General features: G+C 39.6%; 1 protein-coding gene across 1 annotated transcript in view; it reads left to right on the top strand.

The window, feature by feature from the left end:
* LOC130863632 (ubiquitin carboxyl-terminal hydrolase 38-like) overlaps positions 1-23,892 on the top strand; it is a 34,111-nt gene extending 10,219 nt beyond the window's left edge. Inside the window, 7 exon segments of the mRNA XM_057753789.1 lie at positions 632-733; positions 6,268-6,426; positions 9,208-9,401; positions 14,678-14,771; positions 17,146-17,252; positions 18,861-20,226; positions 22,743-23,892. Coding sequence (XP_057609772.1) covers positions 632-733; positions 6,268-6,426; positions 9,208-9,401; positions 14,678-14,771; positions 17,146-17,252; positions 18,861-20,226; positions 22,743-22,904 — 2,184 coding nt within the window. The 3' untranslated portion in view covers positions 22,905-23,892.
* The last annotated feature ends 1,402 nt before the right edge of the window (positions 23,893-25,294 follow it).

Here is a 25,294-nt window from a genome sequence, read left to right as displayed (position 1 = left end):
TCTCACTTCCAGTGACATTGTCCTCTGTGGTCTAACACATCAGTCTGGAGAACCTAGGGCCTTTGCAGTACTGTCTGCCCTGTTTATAAATGTTCTTGTTCTAAGTGTCTGTGAAGCTGATGTCCCTTCAGTTTCTACTCAGATGTTGTCTTTTTCCTGGGGCATTTTTAACCTCTATAAAATGACAAGTTCCTTTGCTACCCAATGTTTCCTGGTCACTGTGTTCTACTTCATATTTTTAGCATTATCTATGCTTATTACTTTTTGTTATCTAGTAAATGTCCTCTAACTATAAGTCATATATGACCTACAGTACCTGGAACAGTGCCAAACAATTATAGCTATTCAGTATCTATTGATAGAGTAAGCTGAATGAATAGTGACTCCGTAGTAAATATGCTTATTTACATATCTGAACATATTTTCACTTAATGGGGGACTTTTGAGAATTGTTTAGATCGTTACATTCTCTTTGACTTCAGTCCTATTATACTTCATTTCTCTCCCACAAGGTCTAATAATGTGTTAGGATAGGGCTTTAAAGGAAGAGGGAGATTCACATACATGACTGTCAGTGAGGGAAGGCTAGTGCTTTTCCTGTGAACTCTGAGAATACTCTCTCATTCTGCAGGTTTTTACTTGACTTTGGTTTCCTCTTGTGAGACCTGGTGCTCTTGCAGTTCTCTCTCATATGCTGCTTAGTTTTCAGCATTCTCCAGAGGCATTCCATTTGGTAAGTATGACACAAGCTCTCTAAATACTTGTCAAAGTAGAACTCACATTATAATGGAAAGACTGTAGGTTAGCTTTATAGTATTTCATGTAACTATAAATTCTTAACAAATTGAGTTTGTAGAATATTCTGGCAAAGAGTATATTTTCACAAAGTTTTGTGCTTCACCAAAACTGGTCCACTCGGAGCATCACCTGCAACTGGAAGTTGCTGCTGCACGGGAGCCATCGATGCAGGGGCCTTCACACATCAACAGTGCAGGATCGGTGTGGCATCAGTGCTGGCGGTGGCACTGGAAAGCACGAAGAGTTGAGTCCTCCGTCCACCAACGCCATCTTTCACAGTAGTCACAATTGTGCCTGCCACCCAAAGCAGCTGCTTGCTGGCTTTGATCTGATTGCAGCTGTCAGTTACTGCAGATGAGGAGTGACAACGTGTTTTGGGGATCCATCTGCCTCAGGAGATTTTCACGTGGTTATCTGCATTCTCCAAGGTCTGCTCATGTTTTACAAGAGTAGAAACTCAGAGCTGGGCGATGGTGGCGCACGCCTTTAATCCCAGCACTCGGGAGGCAGAGGCAGGCGGATCTCTGTGAGTTCGAGACCAGCCTGGTCTACAGAGCTAGTTCCAGGACAGGCTCCAAAAACCACAGAGAAACCCTGTCTCGAAAAAAACCAAAAAAAAAAAGAGTAGAAACTCAGCAGCAGCATGCACCACCTTAGGGACCCTAATCCACCCTGACAAGTCAGAGAAGTCATGCAGAAATGCAGACTTCATTCCTCGTGGCTGTGTTCAGCTAAAAAACTGCAGTACCACCAGCTCATACAGGCTACCCAGGGCCTCTTCCTTTGGGGGAAACCCACAAACTTTGTTTTAAGGAAACCGTGGCAATAAGTCATTTCATTTGATATCTGGATGAGTGCTTTCTGTAGTTTCTGTTCTCATTGTAGTGAAATTGATGGTGAAACCATAAGCTTGTTTATCAGATGAATCTCAATTTTTAGTTACTTTACTAGGCATATAAACAAAATGCTTCAGCAGAGAAAACATCTGTCGCTGTCTTCTGGCATCATCATGTGCAGGTCCTCTGAGAAAAAGGTTCTTTTCGAAGTTCTGGGAAATGAACTATTGCACATTGCTTTCTACATTGACTCCATTCCTTAATCTCTAGTTAATCACTTAGGCCCTGCTATAAACCTATTTGTTTTTATTGTTGTTGTTTTGAGACACAGTTTCTCTATTTAACAACCCGGGCTGTCCTAGTTCAAACTCACGGCGATCCACCTGCCTCTGCCTCCCTAGTGCTAGGAATTACAGGTTGTGTGCCACCACCACCCGGCCCTATTCTTTTCCTTGCAATTTGTTTTAAAAAAGTGCTTTCTTACATTTTGTATTTTTTTTCTCTTCCATTTCTGAAAAAAGTGAGTTAAAATAACAAATTTTTGATTTTGAAATTTTAGCTTTTGAATTAAAGTAGTTTTAAACCATCCTATTTAAGAAATATCTAGATTTGAAATTGAAAATTTTTGATCTGACTTAGTAAAGCCTGAAAATCGAAACTTAATACTGTGTAAGTACTCTACAAAGTTCAACTACAAACATCTTGGCGATCTAGTAATGAAGTGTGTGGTAGTTAAATTAGCAGTGACTCCACATGATTCAGTGAAGAATTTTGTGTGGGGGTGAGTGTGAGCGGTAGCCTGGGATGAGCATCATCAGTCATGCATTACATTTTGTGTTTAGAAATCCAAGCATAAACCAAGAAGTTCTGATGTGTATCGTTAGAGGCTAAGCTGCTTTCCATATACTTTCTGTAAAAAGAAAAATTTGTTTTACACCGATCTGTGATGCATAGTTAAAATGGAGAAACAAAAAAATGTAGTTAGTAATTTAACATGTCATATGTATTCCTCAAGTAGCAATTATGTTTAATGAGTCTTACAGTAATTTTTAAAGGCATTTAATTTGACATGTTCAAAAAAAATCTCACTCTAGGGGGACTAGAGAGATGGCTAAGTGGTTAAGAACACTTGTTGAACAACCCAGGTTTAGTTCCTAGCACCCACATAATGACTCATAAACATCTAGAACTCCTATTCCAGGAAATCTGACCTCCGGGATATGTACACATATGTACATACATGCAGGCAAAAAATTCATCTACATAAAATGAAATAGAAGGCAGCAGCCTGCTTGTGTGGCCGTCTGTGTTGGTGTGAAGGACTGTGTCTTATTTCCATGCAGGTGACAAGTGACCATTTAGGAGGTCATAGGACACAAAACTGTAAACTGGTTTTAAAGACCAAATCTGCACTAGAAGAGCTTTGGAAGAATTGAAACTATGAAATTCATTTTTAAAATTCTTAGCTTTCATCTTTCTCTCTTCACCTGTAAAGAAACACTTTAAAGTAATTTTGGATTTCAGACTAATTTAGCAAGAAAGTAACAGATTTTTACAGACTTATCACTGAGATGTGTTTAGAAATACAGAGATGAGGGCTAGAGATATTCTCAGTGATAGAGCATTCCTTTAAGATGTAGGAGTCCCTAGGAAATGTTTAGCATCCTTAGTCATCAGAGAAATGCAAATCAAAACAACTCTGAGATTCCATCTTACACCTGTAAGAATGGCCAAGATCAAAAACACTGATGACAACTTATGCTGGAGAGGTTGTGGGGAAAAGGGAACACTCCTGCATTGCTGGTGGCAATGCAAGCTGGTACAACCCCTTTGGATGTCAGTGTGGCGATTTCTCAGAAAATTAGGAAACAACCTTCCTCAAGACCCAGTAATACCACTTTTGGGTATGTATCCAAAGGATGCTCAATTGTACCACAAGGACATGTCCTCAACTATGTTCATAGCAGCTTTGTTTGTCGTAGCCAGAATCTGCAAACAACCTAAATGTCCCTCGATCGAAGAATGGATAAGGAAAATGTGGTACATTTACACAGTGGAGTACTACACAGCAGAAAAAATAACGACAGCTTGAATTTTGCAGGAATATGAGAGCTAGAAAACATTATTTTGAGTGAGGTAATCCAGACACAGAAAGACAATTATCACATGTACTCACTCATAGGTGGTTTTTAAACATAAAGCAAAGAAAGCCAGCCTACAAACCACAATTCCAGAGCACTTAGACAACAATGAGGACACTAAGAGAGACTTACAAAGATTTAATCTACATGGGAAATAGAAAAAGACAAGATCTCCTGAGTAAATTGGGAGCATGGGAACCTTGGGGGAGGATTGAAGGGGGGGAGGGAGAGGAGCAGAGAAAAATGTAGAGCTCAAAAATATCAATAAAAAACAAAAACAAACAAACAAAAAAAAGATGCAGGAGTCCCTAGGTTATATCCTGGAGGTGTGGGGGAGGAAGGAGGCAGGGGATATAAACATGATAGAAGAAGAACAAACTCATTAGAAGCCGGTAGCAGGCATGTTCAAGCTGTATGCAGCCACATGTACCCAAGGAAAGTTGTAATCAGAGCTCAGCACAAAATCATAAGCCTAAGGTGTGGAAGGGCTAGAAAGATGGCTCAGCAGTTAAGAACTTGGTTATTCTTCCAGTGGACCTAGGTTTAATTCCCAGCACCCACATAGGACTTAAAACTATAACTCCAGTTCCAGAGCATCTGACACCCTCTGGGCACCAGGCCAGGGATGCATGTGGTACATGAGCGTGCATGCAGGAAAACACCCAAATACATAAAATAAAACTTTTTTATGTGTGGAATGAGAATAATTAGAATGTTTATATATGTTTGAATTGTCTTAAGAACAATTTCAGTTAATAAAAAGTTAAATTTTAAAATCATAATTTTAAAACTAGTTTGACCTTATCAGTAACTGTAATAGAATTGAGTTTAAGAAGGTGGCATAAAAGCTACCCTATGATTTAACGCGTTTAACAGAATAAATTCAGACAGTGCAGGACAGATACTACTGTTGACTGAAGAATCTGACTGCTGACTGGGCCAGTACCTGCTATTCTTAGTACCGTTTGATGAGGCAGCCCTAATAGAACTCGGACTGCAGTTTATCAGGAGTTGGGGCTGCAGAGATGTTCTGCATACAGAACCTGAGACACTAAGATTTCAGAAGTTATACATACGTAATATCAGATTGTGATTAATAGTTTAATAATTATAATTATTAATAATAATTAATAATTTTTAAAGTATTCTATTGTAATAAGTCATTTCTGTAAAATAAAATGTTTCTTTTTATTATAATGTCTTAAATCTTTGTATGAGTTGGCTTTTAGACTGATTTTAAATGAAAGATCATTATTGTACTGCTTATCAATATTAAATATTTTCAAGATTTTTATCAGTAATGAGCACTTAAATTTTTCCAATTTTTATTTCCAGTTTCTTAAAAATAGTAGATGTTTTTGATTGGCTTTATTTTTGGAGCAGCTGTTTGTAAATAAGGATTCTGTTTAAGGTATCATTCATATGCTTATCAAATAATATAATCCTGATATCTGACCACAATTTTAGTTACATATGTAAGTTATTTCAGAGACTTTCTTGGAGTTCACATTGCTATGCAAAATATATAATTTTTTCAATTGAAAATTTTAAACTCAAACTTACACTAGATGGAGCTCTTTCACTGATTCCAGGTTGGGATTTTTAATGTTCTGTTAAATCTGGTTGGGTTGTGGTTGTAACTCAATAGTAGAGCACTTGCCTGGCATACAAAGGTGAGGCTTGAGCCTTAGTACCCCAAAACAGTTTTTTAAAAAAATTATCTAGTCAATAGAATAACCATAACATTTTTCAACTAATGGCATTTTTTAAATGCAACAATGACTGAAGCTTCTATATTACACCTAGTTGGTATTTTAGGTGGATTGTATACATGCCATGACACACGGTACAGAGGTCAAAAGACAATTTATGGAGGTTGGTTCTCTTTTTCTACCATGTGGGTTCTGGGGACTGAACTCTGGTCCTCAGGCTTGTTAGTAAACACCTTAACCTACAAAGGCAAATCACAGGCCCTTTTATTATTATTATTTTATTTATGATATGTGTATGTTTGTGTCTATATATCTGTGTTATAATGTATATGTGGAAGTCAGGACAATTTGACAGTGAGTTCTCTCCTTCCACCGTGGAGGTTCCATAGGTTGTTGGGCTTGGTGACATACACTTTATGCTGAGTGGAGGGAGAAGAGTATTAAATGAGATTACAGAGCTGAAAAAATGGTTCAGCAGTTAACAGTGCTCGCCAGAGGAGCCGAGTAGCTGACAGCCACCTGTAACTCCAGCTGCAGGAGAATTCTACCCATCCTCTGTTCTCTATAGGCACCTACACACATGTGGGAGACAGTGATTCCAGACATATATACATATAAATAATACATTTTAAACATGATTACAATCATATGACTTCATTAAGAAAACATGATTAAACATACAGAAAAGTATATGCTAATCATATAACAATTGCGTTCTGTCTGTAGGCTGGGGATGTGCTGTCAACTTATGTGAACAGAATGCTTCTTTTTTCTCTTCAGATTGTTCCTCATGTAGTGAACTTGGTTCACTCCTTCAGAACTGATGGCCTGCCTTCTATCACAGCCTTCTTATTGCAGGTAATGGAGTTGGTGCACTGTATGATGTATCACTACTCCGGATTTCCAGATCTCTATTAGCCTATTCTGGAGGCAGTAAAGGTATGATGGCTGTGTACCAGTCCTGTGAGCTGCACACACTGTAATGGACCAGTCTGGCAAATGTATTATTTTACATAATGAGCTGCTTTTAAGGTGGTGATTTCACTTGCTCAGCCTTGATACAGGGCAGAGAGGCTTGGTCCTGCCTTAACTTGGTATACCAGACATGGTTGACTCCCCAAGGGTGTGGATGGGGGTGGGATGGGGAAAGGTGGAGGGTGGGAGGGGAGGAAGGAGTAGAAACTAGGAACTAGAGCTGGTACGTAAAATGAAAAAAAAAATGAATTAGGAAAAAAAAGATGATTTCATTCTCTGTTCTTTTTTGACACCACCATTCTAAATCAGTAGGCACATTTCTTAGCTCTGTGGTGCCATCAAGTAAAATATGTTACTTTAAATTTATAAGAGCTGTTAAAGGAATTGGCTAGTGACAGTATGTTACATTGAATGTATACAGACATAAGTTTTGCATCTCAGTGTCAGAAATGTTGAACAGTTAAATCGATCTTGGAATCAAGGAAATACTTGACTGGCTCCCTCTCTATTTTTGGTTTTCTTTTGTGTTGTAGACTTTGTGAATGTCTATATTTGTTTACCTTGTTTTTCAAATTCAATAAATGGTAGGTTCAAGAAAGTGTTGCTCCTGTCTGTATTGCAAAATGGTTGACTAGAAAATCAGAGTATCATCAAAGAATTGGAAAACTTAATTCAGTCAGGCTTAATCAGAAGTTACTAAATACCAATTCTAATCGTGATATTAATGTTGGAAATACAATATACAGACCACATTGCCTTACTACCCATATGTGTAAGGGAAATTAACAATGCTTTTATATCCAGCTAATTCAGACTAAGGACTGAGTCTAAAACAAAACGCTATTAAGCCTCTGTGGTGCTGGTATGACCCTGCCCTCTTTGAAGTAGATTACATACGGAAGTTTTGCCACGGACGTGATAGGTTATTACTGTCTGCCCTCATTGCTGCCATTTTATTGACTGGCACTCTTCACTTTTTCAGTGCATCTCCAAAGGAGCTCTCAGGCTAAGGAAAGTATTTCTACCAGCTGCCAACAGCCAAAAGAAAGGGGTGGGGAGGGGCGTCTTAAAATGCTATGTCAAAGTGTTAGATTTCTGTAGTGTGAGCATTAGATGGTAATCTCAGTCTAGAAAAGCTAATCATTTAAGCATAAGTGACTTTTCTTTTTTTTTTCCTTTTCAAAGTGAATCTTTATTAATTTTGATGGTATCCATAATTTTTCTTCTCCTGTGGAAACAAGAGCAAAACCCCTTTCCCAACGTAGTACATCTCCTGGTTTCCATTGTTAGGTCAACACATCCTTGAAATATACTGGTTGATTTAATTCAGAAGTTTTTTGCATTATCCAATGTCTCTCTGCTGCTGTTGTCCCTTTCTCATTAGTGTTAAGAAAATTCAAGGTTAATAAAGCATTATGCAATCTATTTCTGGGGATATTTTTCATCCCTTTCTGTTTGTTCAGCATATCCTTTTTTTTGACTTTTCTAGGGTTCCTTATTGCCCATTGCTCTACTTGAGTGTGAAGTCATTTGCACTTCAATTTCTGTTTCATTTTCTGCTTACTACGTTATTTACTTTCTTACTAAGGAAGAAGACTATGTCATAGTGTTTTCTTTCTTTTTTGTTAAATTTTTTGTTTTGTTTTGTTTTTGTTTTTCAAAACGGGGTTTCTCTGTATAGACCTGGCTGTCCTGGAACTCGCTCAGTAGACCAGTCTGGTCTTGAACTCAGAGATCTGCCTGCCTCTGCCTCCCAAATGTGGGGATTAAAGGTGTGCAGTACTACTTGGCTGTAGTGGTGATTTTCTAGGTGGCAAAACATGAGATTGAGTTTTACTTTTCACAGTCTGAGGTCCTTATGCTAAACTGACTTGTCATTCTTACTCTAGGCCCTCATTTCTAGGGTTAGTCCTGAGTACTACTGAGTGAGCAGTGAACCAGACTTTGGATACAAGTAACTGACATGTGATTTGAATTTCTTGTTCCTTCAACTTTAAAGTATTTTAAGACAAGCATGTTATCTCATGTCTGTGATCTCAACACTTGGGATACTGAGGCAAGAGGATTATTGTGAGTTCAAGCCAAGCTTGGGCTACAGATTCAGATTTTGTCTCAAATAAATAAATAAACCTCCTTAAGATTTTAGGAGGCATTTGTTTCCCGTATCTATTACTTTTCTGCTTGTGATGAGCTTAGTGTCAAGAAGCCACGTAAAGGAGGACAGATTCTTTTGACTTTCAGTCTGAGGGCCTACTTCATCACTGTAGGGATCATGGTAGCAAGAGCAGCTCTCAGCTGTAATTCGAGAGTCATCCACCCTGAGAAGAGCAGGAAGCAGAGAAAGGTGAATATCAGCACTCAGCTAGCTTTTTCCTTTTCCTTTTGTGTTATTTAGTCCTGGGCCCCAGCCAATGGGACAGCATAGCCCACATTCAGAGTGAGTCTGTCCCCTCAGTTAAGCCAGTCTAGAGGCACCATCACGCACATACCCAGAAGTGTGCCTGATTAACTCCTCCTTGTTTTTAATTCAGTCAAGCTGACCATCAAAATTATCTGGCACCCCGAAATATAATTTAATTTTTTTAGGGTTGACCGAATGCTGTCAATAATATACAAAATGAGTAAGAACAAAAAAAAGCTTAAATGTCAGTGGGGAAAATCCTTATTATGGTATTGGCTTCTTCCTTTGAAACGTAGCTTTTACTTTACTTTTAAACTTATTTTTTCTTTTTCATTATGACCTAGGATTTTCCTAAACCCAGTGAAGAGAAGATTAAGTTGATTCTCAATCAAAGTGCCTGGACTTCTCAATCCAATGCTTTGGCGTCTTGCTTGTCTAGACTTTCTGGAAAATCTGAAACTGGGAAAACTGGTCTTATTAACCTGGGAAACACATGTTACATAAACAGTGTTTTACAAGCATTGTTTATAGCTACAGAGTAAGTTTACTTGTGAGTGTTCTGACTTAACTAGGAATGAATACATGTTGAGAAGGCAAGAATCACCCCTCCCATGGAAGTGGTATGAATGTTGACATTGCCTGTAAAAAGACTTTCTCTGTCCTCATAGCCAGCTCCCAAATAATACCACAGAGACCTCTTATTAATTAATGTTGACATTGCCCTGTAAAAAGACTTTCTCTGTCCTGATAGCCAGCTCCCAAATAACAGAGACCTCTTATTAATTATGAAAGCTCGCCTATAGCTTAGGTTGTTTGTAAACAGAGGATTTTCTGTCCCACCCAGTCCCACAGCCACTTTTAAAATAATCACTCAGAGGCTTAATATTAATTACAAACCATTTGGTCTATTGCTCAGGCCAGTTTTTGGCAAGAAGAAAACAAACTCCATATGGAGTGTCTTCAGGACCTGTCCTCCTCTCAGAAGTAGATCAGTGCTTCCAGGAGTAGATGTGTCTCACACCAAAAAAATTCTAAGTTATTAAAACATTAAATGCATATTCTATAGGTCTTTGAAGTGTTTGAAGATGCCTATCTATCTAAAATACATCTATCTAGAAAACCTAACTAACATGATCTTAAGTTTGACTATTATAAATTTGTATTTCTTATACATTACATTTTTAATTGTACTGTATAAACATAATACCTTAAACAAGAGTAGAAATACAATATAAAAAATTAACCTTAAATTTTTATTAATAAACTAAAATCCATACAAATGTAATTTTTTTCAAGATTAATAGTTGTTTATTAGATTAAAGTAGGTTTAATAATCTACCTTTTTCCCCATTTCTGTCATATTCCTCTTCTAGAAAGAAATTGACTATGACAAATAACAATTTATAATCAACCCTCTTTAAATGAAAACAAACATTTATAAACAATATTTTGAGAATTTGGAAGTAGTTCTCTAAACTACCTGCTGCTGATTGGTGGGTGCTGGTGGTCTTAAGGGATCCTGAGAAAGTTTAGAATTATGGATAAATCTTGGCTGTAGTAGTCTCTGAGGCAACATAGTCTCAGCCAGTTGCCTTGAAGCTGTTCTGAATGTTGGATCACCTGGGCATCACTCCCCTCAGAGAACTCTCAGGGACTCTTCCTTGATCAAACCATATTAACCTGGAAGTAATTCATCTCATCTTCTGTGGAAGCAAAAACAATACTAAAGCTACATATTCCAGACCCAAATTTTGAAGTCAAGAAATCATTAAAATATATATGTTGGTTTAATTTAGCAGCCCCCAAAATCAGATGTTTCTCAACAATTAGCTCATTAACACTTAAAAAAAGAAAACACAATAATACACATAATCAGACTCTGTGTATTTTCCATTTTTACATGGCTTATTATAATTTTTATTACTCTATTCCTTTTTTAAGGACCTCATTTTATTATCTTTAAATATCTTCTAACCTATGACTATGTCTATCCTTTCTCCTCTCTCTCCCAAGCCTAAGCACATTTATCAAATACAGTGTGACCCATTTAGAGGCTTTCTGCCTAGATTTGGCCTTACTGTATATATGTGTTATTTTTGAATTTTTGATCACGAGACGGATCTTAAAAGTATGATGTTAGCTGTCTATACTGCTCAGCTTAGTGAGTGATGCTGGCACATGGTGATGGGGACCTCCCCTCTGTTCTCTGAGTGTCTAATCTCTTGTCGGGGGCACCAGCGAGACTCACTGCCCCAACTCTGTACTAAGTAGTGTGCAGCTGTGTTCTTACACCACAACTGGCTTTCAAGCTCTCAGTGACTGGGAGAAGCCTCTTCATTGTGCGGTCCATAAGAGACTGTGGGAGTCCGCCATGTTGCAGCTGAGGCCCACTGTGGCCAGGGGATGCAGTTCTGTACCTAAGCCCAGAATGAGAGATATGAACTATGAAGTTGCTCTTGGCTCCATTTTTATGTGTCTAGAACCCTTTTTTAAACTTTGTTAGGTCTTATATAGAAATTCCAGCTCCATGTTGAAGCAACATATGTAAACAGGCTTTTTTCTTTTCCTCACCCAGTCCCTCAGCCACTTTTAAAATAAACTCTAAGAGGCTCAATATTAATTATAAACTGTTTGGCCTATTGATCAGGCTTATTACTAATATCTCTTATAACTTAAGTTAACCCATTTCTATTAATCTATATGTTGCCACATGACTTTATGGTGTTACTGTTCTCTAGTACGTGTTGTTCCAGAGGCTCTCTGGCATCTGCCCTGACTCTACCCTTCTCCATGTAGCTCTGCTTGGATTTCCCACCTGGCCCTTATCCTGCCTTGCTATAGACCAAAGCAGCTTCTTTTTAACCAATGGTAATAAAACATATTCACACTATACAGAGGGGAATCCCACATCACTTGTTCCTAACTAGCTCTTAAAACTTACATTAATCCATTTATATTAATCTACGTTCATCACCTCTCTTCCATATTGCACCTCCTGTTTCCTCTCTGTGTCTCCTGGCTCTGCTTCCCTGCCATGATGTTGGTTACTGACCAGATGTATAAAAGAGGCATGCTCCTTTACATTCCTGAATTTACTTTCGAATCAATTTTCTTTTGTAAGCAGGAAATCTGAAGTCAGTTTGTTGTTAGCTGAGTAGCATCCTTGTGCTGGAGGAGTAGCTCAGATGCAGCTAGAGTACATGCCTTGGGTGCATGAATCCCAGTGTTGATCCCTAGCACCTCATAAAGTCAAGCTTGGTGTTGCGCATCTATAATCCCAGCATGTGGGAGGTGGAGGCACGAGGAGCATACATTCTTGGTGATCCTCATCTATGTGGTGTGTTCAAGGCTAACCTGAACTACATGAGGCTCTATCTCAAAAAAAAAAAACTGCCCTTGCAGGTACAACATTATAGTCAACTTTTCCTTTAAAAAAATGTATTTTTCTCTTAGTGCCAATAGAGTTGAGCTGACTCCAAGATGGGAGATGTTAACACCCACCTAGAGGCATCAGGCTCTTAGGGGGCTCAGCTTTAGGTTTCTGTGTTTGTCCCTGATTATAAGAACCCGGTAGGGTTTCATTAGGTTTTGTTGTTGGTTGGTTTGTATTTGGCAACTTTTGTTGTTGTTTTGAATAAAGGTGTACTCTTAGACACAGGTGGCATTAGATCTCAGACTGAAGAATCCACATCTCACCACCAGAGGTCACCTTGCCAGCCATCTCCTACTATGCAAAGTAGGGACCAAAAGCAACTGTAACTAGAAAGCATTGTGGTGGTGACCAATAATGATATCTCAGAACAGGAAGAACTCTTAAGGAATGCATGAATTCTTATTCATGGTTTTTAAAACATACCCTCATAAAAACCAAGTGCATACATTCTCAAAAATGTCAGCAGTGTGCATTGCTCCAGATTCTTTTTCTATAATTATCCAATACAAAAACAGTTACGTATGATTAGTATGTGTCCACACACATGTTGAGAGAATCTTGTTGAAATTTTAGCACTTAAGAACTTTTCCATGTGAGAACAATACAGATCTGTTACTCTGAGTGAGTAGGACATAGCTTTTATTTATATACTTTTGCTTTAAATTTATTTGTTAATGTGGGATGGGAACATGTATGCATGTAGTGACATACATGTAGAAACCAGAAGGAGTCTACTTTCTCCTTCCACCTTTACATGGGTTCCAGGACTAGAACTCAGATCTCCAGACTTGTGTGGCAAAAGTACCTTCCCACTGAACCATCTTGCTAGCCTGACATCCCCTTACCTATACTTTTTTGCTGACCATCAGATAGTTTTGTTCATAGCGGACATTTCTCTAACCATGTGCAGATAAGGTTTTCTTTGACTAAGACATGCCAAATTACTCTCCCTTAAACACTGTAGGGGTCGGATGAGGGTTGTTCACCCTGCAGACGCATGTGGAGTCCAGATGTCTCAATGCTTCTTCACCTCATGGCACTCATGAAACCTGGGGTTCCCTGCTGCAGCGGGACTGACTGGCCAGCAGACTCCCAGAATCCACTTGTCTTTAGCCCACAGTGTTGGGTTATGGGAGAGAAGCATCTTGCCCATCTTTCACATGAGAGCTGCAGATGTGAGCTGAGGTCTTCACCTTTCCCACTGGCCATCTCCCCAGCCAGATTTGACCTTATGGGCAGTATATGATTGTACCTGTAACCTTAAACCTCTGACAGCACTTGATTTAATTGGTCTTAAATTTTTCACAATTTGGCAAATGTCATTCTTGTTTTCTTATTTTTAGAAAAGATAGGGTCTTGCCCAGCCTGACCTTAAACTCCTGATCCTCCCACATCAGCCTCTGTGGATTACAGACTACATGTGCACAGCCTGCTCACAGTTAGTTAGTCCTTGTGTTTCTATGTGAACATTGCTGACCTTTGTGGAATTTTCCCCTTTACTCAGAGCAGAATGAAATGAATGAGCTATTATTTTCTGTGTGTGTCTTTCTGTTGATGTTTTGTTTGTATACATGTCAATTTGTATAAATTCTTTATAATAATCCTGTGGTGTTTACTTTCTTCTAGTCATGCTATTCAAATTTATAGTATTTTATTACATATTTTTGTTTTAATTTTTGTATTGTCTAGAGTTTAGGCCCACAAAAAAAAATCCCTTTTTACTCTGAAGTGATTTTTTTTCTGATGTTTAACCAATTATTTCTATACTATTTTTGGAATAATTTGTCCCTTTTGTGTGTGTGTGTTTCTTCTTTTAGACTCTTGTTTTATTTGTTTGAGTAAACTCACCCTCTCCCTCCCTTCTTCCAGTATTAGCCTGGAACTCACTCGGTAGCCAGACTGGCTTCAACTCATATTTTCCCTTTGCCTACTGAGTGATGGTTTACAGGTATATGCCACCAAACCTGGCTTGCATCATACTTCTTTTATGTTTAAGATTTACTTTTATTTAAAAAAAAAAGAATAAGAAGAAAAGGAGGAAGAATAAAAGCCAGGAGGCCGTGCACACCTTTAATCCCAACACTCAGGAGGCAGAAGCAGTGGGATCTCTCTGAGTTCAGGAGGTCCAGCCTGGTCTACAAAGAAAATTGTAGGACAACTTGGGCTACACAGAGAAACCCTGTCTCGAAATAGCATATAGTCTATCCATTTATTGTCCTCCTTCACAATATTACATGTGTATTACATTACATGTAAATATTAGCTAAAGGCCACCCTGTAAGTCAGGTAACTGAGGCTAATAATTCCCAAAGCAGTTTCCTTTTAGCTTTTCTTGTAAAAAGTGCATGTGTATATGTATAACATATTTTGTTCTTTTTCAGTTTCAGAAGACAAGTGTTATCTTTAAATCTAAATGGGTGTAATTCATTAATGAAAAAATTACAACATCTTTTTGCCTTTTTGGCACATACACAAGTGAGTATCTGTAATATGTGCACATTAACTCTATGATAATGTTCTTTAAACTACACACTATAACGGGTCTTTTGAACTGCTGGAATTATTATCATCCCGAGCACACTTGTCTCATCTTCTGCTTCCCATCCCTGCAGATATACTGTTCTAAAACCTGCTATACAGAAAGTCTAGTTTCCTGTCACTAAGCAGTCTTCTTCATGAGGAAAGAATTTTAAAACTAGGCTTAGTGGCAAACACCTGTCATCCCAGCACTTGAAAGGCTGCAGTGAGCTCAGGACCTGTGTGGGCTGTGCATATATATAGCAAGACCCTGTCTCAAAAAGAGGGAGGAATGGGAAAGAAAAGATGTAAATGTGGTTGAGATTTCTTTTGGTGTGGTTTGACTTTTGTTTTGTTTTTTTAGTTTACAGAGACTTAAATATATTGATATAATAATGAACAACTAAAATAATTTTGTAGTCTAGACTTTTTTTCTCTTTGGTTTTTCAAGACAGGGTTTCTCTGTGTAGTTTGAGGTTGGTCTTGAACTCTTGTTCATCTGCCTGCCTCTGCTCTAAAGGTATGCACCAGTCACCATGCCCAGCCTTTCTCTCTTTTCTTTTATGTATCTTTCATTGTAATTACAGGTCTTTATAAATATTATTCATCTCATAAGTCCTTGCATTAACACTCTGTGGTGACCTTTTATATCTACAAATTAATTCAGGGAAATCAGCTTGAGGCAGTGACTACAGGTGATTAGAGCTGGGGTAAAGCAGGAATGATACTTGATAGCATTGAGTTCATGGCAATGCTTGTGTCCCACATGCAAGCTGAGAAATATCTCAGGGATAATGTGCTTTGAGATAGGATCACATGTGACACAAGCTAGCCTCAAACTATGTAACCAAGGCTGGCTTTGAATTCCTGATCCTCCTGCCTCTGCCTCTTAAGTGCCAGGAATACAGATCAAATATTTTTAAATGGGAAAATAAAAACAGGATCAAGAAGTGACAATCATGACTTTAGAATTGGTAATACACTCATATGTTGTTTATCTGGGAGAAATATGTTAACAAATTGACATCAGGACCAAAGGAGATGAAGACTGCCTCTTAGCCAGGTGTGGTGGCACACCCTTGTAGTCTCAGTGTACAGGAGGGGTATAACTGCCTCTTAGCCAGGTGTGGTGGCACACCCTTGTAGTCTCAGTGTACAGGAGGTGGGGCAAGAGGATCAGACAGGCAACAAAAGCGGTACTAAATCATAACCAAAACAAAGACCTCTCTCTCCTCTCCTATTGTTTTCTAGAAATTGAGTCATTTATTAGTCTTTGTTTACTTTATACATAAACATGTATGTGTGTTTATGCAGATATGTATACCTTATTTACTTATTAAACCAGAGCTATTAGGAAAGAAAACCTTAGAAAGTTTCCCTGCTCTCAAGAATGAAAGAAAGGCTTCATGGTGGAAGTGGTGGCACACGCCTTTAATCCCAGCCCTCAGCAGGATCTGTAATCTATCTGTTGATAAAAATATGTCTCCAGTTGACTGAGAAAAATGAGCTTAACTTGAAGTTGGCACCCAGCTAGGATTCTGACCTTCCTCCCTTTAAAGTTCTGTGAAACAACCCTAGCACATAACACTTTCCTGGACTGAGAGGGCGCTGCTGCTTTATGCCACAGTATTTAAGATATTGAGAGAATTCCAGGTATTCAGATCATAGTCAGGTCATTTCCTATGTCTGTGCAGTTCCTTTTTGTGAAAACATCTGGGATTTGAGCCTGATGGCCCCAGAGTCCATTTTGACTGCCTTTGTACTTCTGGGTGGGAGGGGATTATCAAGGTTCTAACAGCTATTCCAAATGCTCCCATTTCACACGTGTATGACTTATACCAGACAGAAAATTTCAGCTAAGTAGATTTAGATGGCTCCTAATGCTCTGTCACCCCCCACACACACACACACACAAACACACACACAAACACACACAAACACACACACACCACTCATCAGCATCAATCTCACACTCAGCTTTTCAAAAGAAATTAGGGACTCAAACACATGCTTGTCATGGGGGGATAAATGCCAGAGACAGAATGTTGAGTTAGAGACATCTGAGACTTTATGTAATTACCCTGCTGTCCACTTGGCTGAGCTAGTCCCTCAGCTTTTCTGGACGTCAGTACTCTGCAGAATTCATTTGTGACTAAAGGTTGCTTAACATAAAAGTTTCACTGCCCCTGAGTTTGCACCCATGCCTGGCGTGTCTCCGTGCAAATGGAGTGCTGTAGAGCTGTAAGCCGTCTTTATTAAGGGTCATGTTGCAGGTTCAGTTACTGCTGTGCTGTAAGAGTCACTGTCTTGCATTTTTCTTTCTGCTGTCAAGAGGGAAGCGTATGCACCTCGGATATTTTTTGAGGCTTCCAGACCTCCATGGTTTACTCCCAGGTCGCAGCAAGACTGCTCTGAGTACCTCAGGTTTCTGCTGGACAGGTACAGAGTATTTTAAACTTCCTTTAAACTGTGTCTTCTTAGTACTTTAGTGCCACTTCATGCCGATTTTAGCTTTAAAGCACACTTTTTCAGAATTGATCTTTAAAATAACCTTGTGTTACTGTGTGTTTTTAAGGTTTTTCTTTGGTTTTAATTTGGTTTTTGTTTTGGATGCTTTCACTTTAAAGTACCTGTTGAAACATAGTAGAAGATTCATAAGGGACCCTAAAAAATCTGTTGAGTCCTCCCATTTTTTTCACTACATTTCTATGGGAACTCAGCTTCTCTTCACATATTTCATCTTTAAAAAACAGATATCAAGCCGGGCGGTGGTGACGCACGCCTTTAATCCCAGCACTTGGGAGGCAGAGGCAGGAGGATCTCTGTGAGTTCGAGACCAGCCTGGTCTACAAGAGCTAGTTCCAGGACAGGCTCCAAAACCACAGAGAAACCCTGTCTCGAAAAATCCAAAAAAAAAAATAATAAAATAAAAAACAGATATCAGTAAGAAAGGTTGCAGTACAGCTACCAATATCCAGCTGTCTTCTATGCAGCTAGATGCTTACAAAGTGTGAAGGAGGGCCATTCATTTAAAAATGCTGCATATTGATATGTAATGAATTCATGTTTAAATATTGTTTTATATATATATTCTGTTTTTATATACTAAATATATATACACATACGTGTGTACATATACATATATACATTTAACCAACATATATATGCACACATATATATGTGTGTGTGTTGGTTACTTTTCTAACACTTGATAAAATACCACGGCCAAAATCAACTTTAAGGGAAAAGGTAATTTTGGCTCACAATTGCAGAGCATACAGTCTGTCAGTTTTGGCTCACAATTGCAGAGAGGCAGAGAAGGTATGGCAGCAGGAATTTAAGGTCAGCCTGGCAGTTGGGAAGCAGAGTGAACACAGGAGGTGGGGCCAGGCTAGAAAGACTTCAGAGCTGAGGCAGTATACTCCAGCAAGGAAGGCTACACCTCCTAAATGTTCCATGACCTTCCAGAACAGCACCAACTTGGGGTGCTGGTTCCTTAGGGTTTGTTTTGGTTTTGGTTTTTTTAATGACTATAAAGAGACCCTGAGACCAAAACCTTTTAAGAGCCAATTTATACTTTTAAGGGTTTGGTAAGTTATAGTGTCTTTTTACCACTTAATAATAAAACATATATCAGTGCATTTCTCTGTCTTTGTTCCTCTCTGTAGTATGACTGAGTAGTAAAGTTAGCCGGGCTCAGCTTGCACAGCCTGCCTTCTTTCCTACAGTCAGTGGTTTCTTAGTGCTAGGCTGCCAAGACATCAGGCACATGGAGAGGTGTGTGAGACAGCGCAGCAGCCATTGTGGTTGGCTCCAGTGGGACGTGGGCGATAAGACAGCAGTGCAGGGGCAGCAAAGTGAACGTAGAGTGCCGGGTAGTCTACGGCTTTGCTGGACTCTGCCGTTCATGCTCTTGATGAAAAGAGGAGAAAACAACTTTAAATTGAGCTTTTTACTGGATTAAATTAACATATTTCTATAAGCCATCAAAATCTCAAAATATAAGTAGCATTAAACTTGGCTATGTGGTGATGTACCCCCCTGCAGGCTCCATGAAGAAGAAAAGATCTTACGCGGGCAGTCCTCACATGAGCCTTCAGAAGGTCCAGGCTGTGCTGACACTTCTTTACAGGAAGTGGCCAGTAAGGCAGCTGCAGCCACGGGGTCTCCTGGCACCAGTGCCGGTGGGGAGAAGACTTTAGTAGAGAGGATGTTTGGAGGGAAGCTGCGGACCCATGTCTGCTGCCTGAACTGCAGGAGCACCTCAGAGAAGCTGGAGGCCTTCACGGACCTCTCGCTGGCCTTTCGCCCTGCCCCTTCTGTGGAAGACGTGTCTTTTCAAAATCCAGCTTCCTTACCCAGTGCTCAAGATGATGGCCTAATGCAAACCAGTGTGGCTGACCCAGAGGAAGAGCCAGTAGGTTATAACCTGGCTACAGCTGCTTTCGTCTGTGACTCGATTGTGAATGAGAGAGTAGTTGGCAGTCCTCCTGTTGAATTTCACTGTGCAGAAAACAATTCTGTCCCTAGTGAGACTGCAAAGATTCTCATCAGTAAGGATGTGCCTCAGAATCCAGGAGGTGAAGCCACACCTTCGGTAACTGACTTACTAAACTATTTTCTGGCTCCAGAGATTCTGACTGGTGACAACCAATACTATTGTGAAAAGTGTGCCTCTCTGCAGAATGCTGAGAAAACTATGCAAATCACAGAGGAGCCCGAGTACCTTATTCTTACCCTCCTGAGGTTCTCATATGACCAGAAGTGCCATGTGAGAAGGAAAATCCTAGACAATGTGTCACTGCCACTGGTTTTGGAGTTGCCAGTTAGAAGAACTGCTTCCTTCTCTTCCTTGGCAGAAAGTTGGTCTGTAGATGTTGACTTCACTGATATTAATGAGAACCTAGCTAAAAAATTAAAGCCTTCTGCGACTGAAGAAGCTTTCTGCCCCACACTAGTGCCCTACCTATTAAGTTCTGTTGTTGTGCACTCTGGGGTGTCCTCTGAAAGTGGACATTACTATTCTTATGCCAGAAACATCACAGGTACTGAGTCTTCATACCAGATGTGCCCCGAGTCTGAACATCTGGCATTAGCCCCCTCCCAGAGTTGTTTACTAGGGGGAGAAAGCTCCAGTGCAGTCATTGAACAGGACTTGGAAAATAAGGAAATGTCACAAGAGTGGTTTTTATTTAATGACAGCAGGGTGACATTTACTTCGTTTCAGTCAGTCCAGAAAATCACAAGTAGGTTTCCAAAAGACACAGCTTACGTGCTTTTGTACAAAAAACAGAACAGTGCTAATGGCTTATGCAGCGACAATCCAGCCAGTGGTGTCTGGGTCAATGGAGACCCACCACTACAGAAAGAGCTAATGGACGCCATAACAAAGGACAACAAACTGTATTTACAGGTAAGTTGCAAATACAAGTGTCGTTTCTGGAGAGCATAAATAATAGGAAGTTAGTTTGATGCTCTGATTTTACACGAACACATTTTCCAGGGATACTGAAGCTTAAGTCTGGATTTATATCTTTCAGCTTGTTGTAAATGTAGTGTGGAAGGTGCCAATTATATGAATATAGAAGGCTGTTTGCCTTCAGAGCTCTGTCTCGGGTGTTTATTAGAGAAGATTATAAAATCATGCCATACAGAAACAGTTTGATGGAATGTAAATGCCCTGCTTCCCCTGTCCCTGAGTTCCACTGCAGGGAAAACCTGCTAACTTTTCTGTTTTTATTTACTATGGGGAGCGGTGCACGCTTGGAAGTCAGGGACAGCTCTGTAGAGCCAGTTATCTCCTCCTCCCTCTCAGGGGGTCTGTTGAACTAAGACCGTAGGCCCACAGAGCAGACACTCCGAATCACCTCACCATCCCACAGCTCAGTTTGATGCCAATTCCTGCAGGCTCTGTCCTGTAGTGTTTTAAGGAACATTTCTTGGCATTCAAATGGATCAGATGAACTAAAATGAGCATGTGAAGGGTATCTGTTCTTCAAGGGTCCGCCACAGAGCCAAGGCTGATAGAACATGTATGGAAAGTAGAAGCTGTGGACTAACATTTCATGAGAGACAAATTCATCTATGAATATTTTTTAATAAACTATTTCCTTTATTTGATTGTGAAATTTTCAAACTTGTGTCAGCAAAAAGAGCCAGCAGAAGCTAGGAGTGGTGGTGGTTTTCGTGTGCCTGCAATCCAGCACTAAGGAACTGCAGGCAGGAAGATTGCGAGTTGGAGACAGGCATATGCCACATAAAGAAACCCAGTCCCCAAAACAAAAAAAGGATCAGCACTAATTCACAGATGAAATTATAGGAATAATGAGTGGCTAGTTCAAATAATTCTATGAGCTTAAAGGTAACTTTTTAAAAGTTTTCTGTTTTAAGTTCATAGAACCCATAAAATATTAGAAGGGAATAAATGAGCCATTAACAGATTTTTATGGAAAAATTTTTTCAGAGGCTTTCAAATTTACTGAACTATAAAATACCCAAAGGGTGATACATGATAAATTTTAGAGGGGTATGGCAATGTTTTAGAGTGTTGTAAGCATTAATTGACTTTATAAAATAATTAGAATTTTAGAACTGGACTGTGCCCATTCTCGTGGCTTCATATCCAGGTGAAAAAGCAGGACATGTCCATCTCCCTGGCCTTGTGTCGCTTGACATTGTGAATCACCACAGTGTTTAGAGGTTGAAGAGGGAGAAGGAAGAGCAGAGGGAGAGTCTACACACCAACTGTACACTAGTGCAAAGCCCACACACCCTTCCCTTGTAAACAGATTAGCAGTGTGAGGAGGGTAGCCATCATTGAACTGGCAAGCGTGTTTTATGGCCACAGCTGCTCCTACTTGGAATGCAGTCCAGATCCTTGTGTTCTGGCTTACCCATTCCCTCTGGCCACATGGCATTTGAGCGTAAGTAGCCCTTCTTTTCCCTGTTCTTTTAGGGTCCAGTTTTACACGCTGCCCGATGACTGCCATTATCTATTCACAATTGCTCTTTGTAAAACTGAATAATGACCTTTTTACAATTTTTTTTGCATGAGTGTGTGTGTATATATATTCACATGTGGAAATGAGAACAGTTTATGGGAGTCATCATCACTTTGCCATGTGGATTCCAAAAATACTCCAGGCCAGCTCACCTTCCCAGTAACTACTGTTCTAAAATAAGAGTATTAGGATTTATTCAGCACCTAATATTTACTTGGCACATAGACAGATATCTCTGATTTCCTGGTAAGCACTCTATTAAACTAGTAGGAAAGAGTCCTAAGTCGCACTGTAAGAAGATAGCTTCATTTTATTTATCAGTGTTCCTTGAGATTTGCCTGACTCCTTAAGTAGACTAAGGGAGCAGTAGCAAAAATCCGGGCCTTTAGTAGTGTTGCGCTCAGACAGTTCCAAAACGCATCATAGCTGTTAAAGACTGCCATCGGATTAGGAAGTTTACCAGGAGTTTCCCCTTCCTTAGTTGTTAGGTAAAATAAATAGTAGCAGTGATTTTCGGGGTCTGTCACTCTACAACTAACGACAGGAATTTGCCCTCTGCCTTGTTTCCTCCAAAGGTGGTTGTGTACGTCGTTTGTGTGCCTAAGTGATAACTACTTAAAAAAATGATGTTAGTTTTTATTTCATCATTTTTGATTTTTGATTTTTCGAGACAGGGTTTTTCTGTGTAGCCTTCGCTGTCCTGGAACCCTCTGTAGACCAGGCTGGCCTAGAACTCAGAGGTCCACCTGCCTCTGCTTCCCTAGTGCTGGGATTAAAGGCGTGCGCCACTATGCCTGAATTGATGTCAGTATTTTCAAATGAAGGGTACTTGGTAAAGACTAAGATGGTTTTAGAAGATTTGTATATGTGCTGTATTCATCCATTGTATACAGCTTTTTAATTTCATAAACATTACTTTTAATTTTAGGAACAAGTGTTGAATGCTCGAGCCCGGGCCCTACAAGCTGCATCTGCTTCATGTTCATTTCGGCCCAATGGATTTGATGACAATGATCCACCGGGGAGCTGTGGGCCAACTGGTGGAGGGGGTGGAGGGGGATTTAATACAGTTGGCAGACTCGTATTTTGACCCTGAGAGAATTGAAAATGCATCTGGTCACAAATCATCCAGTACTATGGCTGTTAAAATGTCAGGCTGTAACGGATAGCATATCTATCTTTTATTTTTCTTTTCATTAGACCCAAATACTTTAAGAAAACACACTCAGTGTTTTTATTTTCTTGAAATACAAAATGCATCATGGAAAAAAAAATCTACCTCTTAAACTTCCATTTGCATTTATGGTTAGACACGCTTGACCAAAAATGTTGAGAGGAAAAAAGCATACCTGGTCCCTAATTAAGCTGCATTATATTGGTAGAAGGATTTAAATGGTGGATTTTCGGTTTTACTGAACAAAAATAATCCAGTTAGCATTCTTTATAAAAGAATTGATGCTAGAATATATATCATTTTAAGAAAAATGAAAATCTTTGTTTTTGGTAGAATTACCCCATTATTAAAGTCAAGTCTTTGGAACCAGTAAAGATGACCAGTCTCTGGAGGCAATAAACTTCAGCTGCCAGACTTGGGGCCTTCTGCGCATGCTGTCCTCAGCATCACTCTTGGTTTCAAGAACTAGTGTCTTTTAAAGGATTATTTACACACACATGGTGAATGAATTTACAGAAGGTGCATGACCCTGTAAGGGCAGTGTTTTTAACCTGACTTTCTAGTATTTCCAGTTGTCCAAGGACTTTAAAATCCTGTTTTAGGGAGTGTATCTCTTGTGTGTTTCACAGGAGTTGAGTCCTGTATGTGCCTTGCAGTACTGTAATTCAGACATAGGTATCTTTGGCTGCAGAAAGTTTTCTAAAACAAAATGTTAGGAAGTAAATTTTGTGCTAACATTAAAATTATAATTTTTAAAGGTATTAGATTTTTTCAGAAGTAAAATCTGATGATTCTAAAGCAGTGAGTGTAATGGTAAATTTCTAACTCTTAGAAAAATTCAGAGGAAATAAAGCTAGTTTAAGTAAAAGATCTTCAATTGATTTGTTACTGAATCCTCAAAACATTAAACATTGATAATAAGTTTAGAGTTGTATATTTGGGATTTTTTTCTTTATGTGAGACTCATGCCTTATAGTCTCTGCTTCAGAGAGTACTCAAATGCCTCACCCCATTATTCCTACCGCCTTACCTCGCCATCCCTACCCCCTCACCTCGCCATCCCTACTGTTCTTTTTTGGTTCTGGAGTGTTTTTTGTATGGGGGAGGGAGGGTTCTTTTTATTTTATTTTGGCCTGGAAACTGGAAACATGTCAGTCCTCCTGGGTCTTGATTATACAGTACTCAAGCGTTGTCCCAAATACCCTTTTTCCGGGCTCTTTTAACACATCCATGGCCATGTATTGTTCTGAATATTGATCATGTGTTTATTTTGAAAACACTTTAAGGAAATAATGACCTTGGGTGACTTGAGGTTTATCTTTTTCCCAGCTTTTGTGGCAGTGAATAACTCCTCATCTTCATCCTGCTGCTCCCACCCTCCCTGTTTCCAGTCACCAGGGAGACTCTGAACACAGCCTGTTAGAGCTGGCTTCCTCCAGGCCCGACAGTGCTTTCCCGAGTTGGCACAGGCTGAATGGTGACTACAACCAGATTGTGTCAGTCTCAGCACAGGCTGAATCACCTGTGACTACAACCAGATTGTGTCAGTTTTAGCATTGTGGAAATTGGATTAAAATTGGGTGGAGGTGCTTCTGGAACTTCCACAGAGGCAGTAAGCTCCCAGTTCTACCTGTGACTGTCAAATTTTTCGAGGATTTTATGTGTCAAAACATGACTGCACATGAGAAAGTGTAATCCTGGTAGTAGTACTAGGGCTATGCACATTTTAGTCGGATAACCAGTACCAAAGTTGAGGGCGTTAAGATGAGAAATATTGCTCACTAACAGCTTGCCAGATTCATGTGTTTAGAAATCGAGAAGCCCCTTCAGCTGAACTTAATAAGGTGGCACCCTGCACTGACCTGCCCCTCACACATCTGTTAGTGCTGCCTCATTTATACACTGTCACCAGGCCTCTCTGTCTCCGGTACCTCCATGTTCTTCCCATGCTCTTTGTGAATGTTGTTGAGCTCTCGTGTTAAAGACAGAGCAGAGGACCATTGGTATTTTTCTTCAGTTCAGTGCAAGACAGATCAAATGAAACTACCATCGCTGCTAAAGAGAGCAATGTGTTAGGCTTCACTATGCACCAAATATAAAGCTGAACATGCAAGTCTGTGCCTCTGAAAGGTATCTGCTGATACACTGCAGAAGTTGGGATATTTTTCCACAAAGAAATAGGCAAGAAAGGAAATATATAGGGAATGATCTTGCAGGCCCTTATAATATGTCTGTAGTAGATGGATGTACAACTCCTGACATTTACACAGCCAGCTGGAGGGATGATCTGGCTCATTCTCCAAGTA

This window comes from Chionomys nivalis, chromosome 21 (assembly GCF_950005125.1).
Source record: "Chionomys nivalis chromosome 21, mChiNiv1.1, whole genome shotgun sequence".
In the NCBI taxonomy this organism is placed as follows: domain Eukaryota; kingdom Metazoa; phylum Chordata; class Mammalia; order Rodentia; family Cricetidae; genus Chionomys; species Chionomys nivalis.
The sequence above is the reverse complement of the archived record's forward strand: the minus strand, read 5'-3'. Positions and strand labels throughout refer to the sequence as shown.